The following is a 7367-nucleotide window of genomic DNA, read 5'->3' as shown; positions in this document are numbered from 1 at the left end:
GTATCATTATTAAGCCTCATATCACTTATTTATTGTCGAATAAGTGCAGAGTAGGTTAAGATATGAATATTAAATGTTAGACCAAAGTAGCTCAAAGTATATGTACTATACACCTGATCCGTGAACTTATCTTTTTTAAAGACAAATTCTTGTTTGTGTAAAAACTGAAGCATCATAATGTGTAAAAGAATATTTCAATATTAACTGTACATCATATATAGCGATTCGTGATACCCAATCATGCTTCAGTTTATGTGGTTTAGGAAGCAGAGAATTTATTTCAATTTTATATACGCCAAAATATTTTCTGAATAATAAAAATTAACACTGAATTGATGGCGGAAATTTTATGTAAAATTTACGTAGGTCCCCACTAAAGATTACTGTTTCGTCTTTATGGGAATTTAATCTTTTAATATCTGAAAGAACTTTGGGGACCTACGTGGACTACGAATCCAGACCGTCTTACAAGAAAAAATGGTAGGCTAGGCTCCCTACCTTGCAGGGCACGTGCATGCACGAAATGAATTGTGTATGTATCATAGGCCCCTCGTATTGTTTGTATGCGCCTGAGAATTCAACAATATTAATAGGCCTAATGGTAGCTCTACACATTAATGTTTTTAAGCAGATAAAATTCCAAAATATGGTACATGATGCAGTCATTTCTACAGTGGAATTCACCACGACCTTTGCAGGACCTAAACCCCATTAAAAGCTATTAAACCAAGATAACACTCATTGAAAACAGCTCAACTGATTAAATCATATCTTCTCTGGTTAAATACACACAACATATGTTTCTGCTTTACATGTACAATGGAGCAATGAGCTGGTGTTATAGTTTCAGTTGGGTGAACGATTATAAAGCGAACGCTAGAGAACAATTCTGTGTGGGCTTTTGTTTACGAAATGAGACAATACTCTGCTTATTGTTAACCAGCGTTCTTGAAAATGAGAAGCATGGTGGTTTGCAGACTTAACACGGGTTGGAAATAATTTCTTCATATTTTTTGGTGTTATCTGTCGTTTACATATCCTTCCTAAAACACCAAAGTACTAATATTTCCAAACATCTAAATTAGCTAAAAATTTAGGACATGTTACAAAACTATATTTTCTAGAATTGGCCGGTTATTTTTCACACACCGACGTTAACCAGGCAATTACCCATACTTCTAACGTACGCTATTTGTAGAGGTTACGCGTCAATGGTAAGAGCACTGTGTATTGTGTATAGGAAAATGGACAGTAACTGCAGTATGACGTTTTCTGTCTTTGCTTGTCACGTGGTATGTTGAAGAAATGAAGTAATTGAAGTTGTGATTATATGTTCAAATTTTCAAGATGGCCCCAACAAGTCAGTTGGCCGAGCGGTAAACAGGGTACAGGCGCTGGTAATATGTCGATACTGTATACATGATAGCGGTGCAGCGTGGGTTCGAGCCCCACCTCTGCCGAACTAAATTTCCTTTTTTTTTAAATTTCATATTATGTTAGGGAAATGTGGCTGGGGGAATTTATGTATGACGAAGAGTGGTGTGGGTCGATAGGTTCATCCCCTGCAATGGTGATCCCCAGCCCGACTTGGGTCTTCACTCTTCATTCTAGCTTGTGCGAAGATTTTGTTTTATAGGCCTATTTGTTTAAAACAGCATCACACTCACTCCCACAGCCCATACCCCCACACACACAACGCATGCGCATCACAGTATAGACATATGATATCCCTATTATCATTGATTAAATATTTTGAGCTCAAAATGTAGAAATATACACTTTGAGCTCATCTTATAATAATAGCTATAACAGGGCAAGGAAAGAACTAGGTCACTTTATTATTACTTGATTCATGTCGTATTTTATTCATAGGCTACATGTCGTATGTATACGGACGTTGAAACTTTAAAAGTAACAGTCCCCAACGAATTTAGATATGAGCTCTTTGATGTCCACTCCCCAATCAGGGAATTCCCTTTTAACAAAGGAGCACCTGCGTAGTACAAGGTACTGCAGCAAGGTTGCACTCGTTCTACTTGATGTGGCTTCATGTATTTATCATGCAGCCTATTATAAATATATCTATTTCATTCAAATACAGGTATGTATTTAATATAAAAACAACATTTGAGGCTTTAGGTATTTTAGTCTCAGCTCAAACCAAAGTAAGAAAGTTTGAATTCTTATGTACCGTAAACGTTCGCCTAATGGCGCACATGGCTCCTTTGCCTTGGGGTAAATTTCATGTACAAAGAGAGAGCTACCTCCTCTAAGAATCACAACAAGAATTAAGGGTGTGTGCATGCCCTTATTTGCTGGTGGGAATTTTGTGGGAGGGCGCTTTAAGTTTGTGTCTAAAATACCAGTTATATCAAAGGGGCCCATAGCGCCATTAGGCGAACGTTCTGACTTCCATTGACAATACAACAATATTTGTGTTGTAAAGTAGGGTAAAAAGATCTAGGCCTCAAGAAAGAAAGAACAGGAATAAATAAAGAATAATTAAGGACACAAAGAAAGAATTTTGCCCTAATGAATTTTTAGAAAGAGCTGAAGCAAGAAACTGAGTTTCACAATACAATCCTTTTATAGTTCGAAATGTGTGCTGCCGACAGAGTATGCGTCCCTTTGTATGGTTCAGTTCATGGACCTAAAGACCCGGTTTAACAAGAATGTTAAAATTATGTTACGCCAATCAAACATTTTTTAGGCCTAATATAGAAACTAGTAGACCTACATACCACATATTGTTATTGAAAACCTGTAAGGAGAACAGCAACCCTTCACAAAAGAGAAGCTTAATTTTAGTGGTTACCTAGGATACCAACACCAGTAGCGTGCGCAAAGGGGACAGGGGGATGTGCCCCCCCCCTTTTGTCAAAAAGTTCGGGGAAATAATGCACCCAATCGGGGGAAACTGGGGAATTAGTTATTAAATTTTAAAACAGTCAGAGAATCGAGACCCCTGAAATGAACCAGACTTTGAAAACCTGCGTACGTTACTACCAGGCCCGTACGCAGGATTTTTTTTTTGGGGGTGCTGATTTTGAAAAAGTGGCCTTTTTTTCCAAAGGGGGGATTTTGTGAAATGTGGACTTTTCCCCCCAAATTTGGACATTTTTTGACCAAAAAACCATAAAAAACCTGATGCTTCAATTTTGGGACTTTTTGTATACTTTTGCAAATTTGGGGAGGTGCAGTCGCACCCCCCTACGTACGGGCCTGGTTACTGCCAAACACACGCCTTGGTGGTGGGCCTATATTAGGCCTATACATGTAAAACATCATAGATGATTTGGAATAAATGCAGATAAAGCAAATATAATGTAACCTTTACAACAATAAACACCTATACACGCCTAAAATAACTCTAAAAACCCTAACATGGAATTCAAGACTTTTTGGTAGTCAATTGAAAAATTCCAACTTATTTGTGTAATTTTAGATACCCTCTATAGAGGGCGATGGAATTCCAGATTTTTTTGGGTAAGTCAATTGAAAATTCCAACTTTTTTTGATAATTTTAAAAACCCTCTATACCCCTCCATGGAATTCCAGACTTTTTTGCTAGTCAATTGAAAAATTCCAACATTTTATTTGGGTATCTTTAGAAACCCTCTATAGAGGGCAAATGGAATTCAGATTTTTTTTGGTAAGTCAATTGAAAATTCCAACTTTTTTTGACAATTTTTAAAACCCTCTATACCCTCCATGGATTTCCAGATTTTACATGCACTAAACAGGGCCGGAAATCCAGGTTTCTTCCTCAAGTATGCTTTGGAATTCCAGACATTTTAGAAAAAAAAATTTTTGCCCTCTATAGGGGGGGTGCATGTTTTATCTGGAATAGCCCATTGGTATTGATGAAGTAGCTGATACTGGTATTAATAACCAACTACTGCGGTTGGTGGTATTGATGAAGTAGTTATCTATTGCTGATACTGGTATAGATGAAGTAGCTTTCTACTGCTGATACTGGTATTGAAGTAGCTATCTACTGTTGATACTGGTATTGATAAAGTAGCTAACTATTGCTGGTACTGGTATTGATGAAGTAGCTAACTACTGCTGATACTGGTATTGATGAAATAGCTCATACTGGTATTGATGAAGTAGCTATCTACTGCGGATACTGGTATTGATGAAGTAGCTAACTACTGCTGATACTGGTATTGATGAAATAGCTCTCTACTACTGATACTGGTATTATTGATGAAGTAGCTGTCTACTACTGATACTGGTATTGATGAAGTAGCTATTTACTGCTGGTATTGGGTTGATGTTGGTGTAGGTCAAGTTGCTATTTGCTGCTGTCCAGTTTTGTGCACATAATTCGGACACTACTCTGCATGACTGTGTACAAAAACGAAATGATTATGATGTAGTCTCTTGTATGTTTACCATCATGATCTGGACTAAGTTTATATCCATGTGGGTTTACTACCTACTACATTCTATAGATAGTCATGATATACCGTAAAACCTCGTCTACAAGCATATAGTGTTTTTGATGAAAGCTCAATTAATACGAGACAGCCGTAAATATGTCAATACAATAGATTGGTCTTACAATAGTACTTGTTTGTATATGTATCGGTTCGGTAATTTGCTCAAACTCCATAATATTATCTTTTTATCGATGGATGGCGTCTGCATTGATTTAGCTTTCTCCAAAAGCACTCTATATGCTTGTAGACGAGGTTTTACGGTAGCTAGAGACACAGCTAGACACAGTAAAAGATATTTATGACCTGATTGTGTGTGTGTATGAAATACATGAAATTTTAGATTATTATTTTTGGACTATAGTGAAGTTTGCGTGTGTGTTATTATGGCATATGGCAGCTATTCAAATAGGGGTTTCCCCCTAAAACCTCATAATGTATTTTAAACATAAAATATTAGGAGATAGGAGATAAAGTTTGTATGAGATAAAGTTTGTATGAGATAAATTAGACATCGGCGGTTTAGGGCAATAGCTGCCAGGTGCCATACTATACAATATATAGAATGTAGAAATTATCCAAATGTCTATGGGCAGCTATATGCAGATAGGACCTTCTGGTCCTAAACCTTCGATGTTAGATTTCTGTTATTATGACTTTGTGCTTTGCACCACTGATCTGTGTTTGCATTGATCCAGCTATACTGGAAACTATATATCACTTATTAAATAAATTCAGTACACCTCCCCCAGACAATAACTGCGGTCAGCCATTAAACAGGTACTATTTGTTCGCAATGTTGAATCTAGTTCGGTTCAACAATAAGTGAAGAATATGAGATATTTACTTGCTTTCAAAGTTTTGTTTTTTAAACCGTCATGAAAAGCCTGGATTAAACAATATAGACTTCGCATCAGTTGGCAAATCGTTTACTGCAGGTGCAAGTGTACTAATAATAATTAATATTAATACGTAAAAATGGCAAACAACACGACTTCATTTGATACAGTGGTGAATTATGCCGGTTTTACTGAACGCGTTATTCTCGCAAGTCTATTGTTTGCCATATTTCTCATCGGCGCAATTGGTAACTTGATGGTGATTATCGCCGTTGCTCTTTCCAAAACTTTACGTACAAGAACTAATGTGTTCGTTGTCAACTTAAGCTTTGCTGATTTTGTGGCTTGTTTGGCTTTCCCGTGGTGGAGTGTAGCGCTCTTAAGTGGCGATGAATGGTTGATACCAGGAACCGAATGGATCTGCACAACTGCTGGGTTGACGACTTTTATGAGCATCGGTGTCAGTGTCATGTCCATCACCTATATTGCCATAAACCGACTTATTCTCATAACTCGATCTCTTGCTACATATCAGAGAGTCTACACCACTCGAAATATAACAATTATGTTAGTGATCATTTACATAATAGCAATCGTATTGGTGGGTATGCCGACATTTGTTGGGTTTGGAGGGACTGGATTTGTTGCAGAGAGTCATACTTGTTCTGACGTCATAGATAATTTCACGGCATTGATTTACGATCTTCATCAAGGAATCGCAACAGGGCTATTGCTTGCGACTATTGTTGCCTGTTACATCGCAATTTATGTTCACGTAAAGCGCCATTTTGGACAGAGAAAACGCTCTTCTATACCAGCAGCAAGTGCCGAACTTTCCATGAATTCGATCACCGATATAGAAGCTTCTTCTACCACTGACCCTACGGTAGTGAGCCTCAATAAGAAGATCAATCGAGATATGATAGAAATCACCAAGAATCTGTTCGTGTGTGTTTGTATTTTGATGGTTTGTCTCATACCAATCAGCGTTGTTAACCTCGTAAGTACTTCACCACGAATACACGTCTACGCTTGGGTTGTAGCTTTCGCCAATTCCGCTGTTAACCCCTTGATCTACGCCTGGCGTCATCCACACTTTAAAGTAGTTCTACGTCTGATGTTTCGATGCCGTTATGCTGATATTCCGCAGCCGTCAAGCTTTTTGCAGAAGTGTCTATCGACCGGGCTATCGACAGACACGTACATGTAACCATTTCAAACAGTTGTCTTGTCGACGTATTCAACATGACTTCACCAAACGGTCAGATATCCATAAACATGATAAAAACCAAGATGTAACAATAATCTTAACCTCACCTAAAGTTTTTTCTGATAAAGCTACAAGAACAACCGGTCCCTATGGAACATTTTATCAAATTGTTGGTCCATTGTTGGTCTGACGTTCCCATACCAACCATAATCTAACTTAAGGTTGGAAATGGTTGGCACAGCAACATTGGCCCAACGTTGGCTTAGCGTCGGCCTTTCCGACCGCAACCATGCCGACCATTGCCAACTTTCATCAGTGGGCCAACATTACCTTGCTAGAAAACGTGTAGCGACCCTTGCTCGATGTGCTGGAGCATTGTCATCCATGAACATAAGGTCTTGTCCTATATGGCTGCAGCAAACGGCACCACATGCTAGCTTCCTCCCCACATCGTCACACTGCCAATATCGTAAAGATCTACCTCTTCTATGCAATCCTCGCTCTCTCTTCTCTCCTGTGCATCTCCAAACCCTGTCGTCCATCACCTTTCTACAGGAAGAAGCGACACTCGTTGGTAAATAAGACATTGGCCTACTGTTGGCGATGCTAACGACGATGACGTCTGGCAAATGCCTCCGTCTTCGACGATGGTCTTCATGGTGTCAATATTATTTTGTGACTGCTCTTCGGGCATTCAGGTCTACTTCATAAAGTATGCACGCAAGCGTCAACATGGTTTTGTCATGTTCTTCTTTAGACTCTGCCACGTATCTGTTTAGCTGCAAAAATGGACAAAACAAATTCTTATCAAATATGAAGCACCGTATCAAATTTGAGTAGTTTTTCTTGTCAAAAACGAAAAAAAAAATCAAA

At 38.4% G+C, this 7367-nt stretch overlaps 1 protein-coding gene across 1 annotated transcript; it reads left to right on the top strand.

Annotated features, from left to right (window-relative positions):
* Nucleotides 1–5423: 5423 nt before the first annotated feature.
* Nucleotides 5424–6727, top strand: LOC140167476 (G-protein coupled receptor moody-like). Its single transcript, XM_072190782.1, has one exon. It carries the CDS (start codon nt 5424–5426, stop codon nt 6492–6494), a length of 1071 nt encoding a protein of 356 aa, XP_072046883.1. The 3' UTR covers nt 6495–6727.
* The last annotated feature ends 640 nt before the right edge of the window (nt 6728–7367 follow it).

The sequence above is a fragment of the Amphiura filiformis genome, chromosome 13 (assembly GCF_039555335.1).
Source record: "Amphiura filiformis chromosome 13, Afil_fr2py, whole genome shotgun sequence".
Classification (NCBI taxonomy): Eukaryota; Metazoa; Echinodermata; class Ophiuroidea; order Amphilepidida; family Amphiuridae; genus Amphiura; species Amphiura filiformis.
Note: the sequence above shows the minus strand (reverse complement) of the source record. Positions and strands in the feature narration are given on the sequence as shown.

Bases quoted from the DNA above. Each gene is read 5' to 3' on its own strand.
- LOC140167476 (XM_072190782.1), top strand. From the start codon at position 5,424: ATGGCAAACAACACGACTTCATTTGATACAGTGGTGAATTATGCCGGT.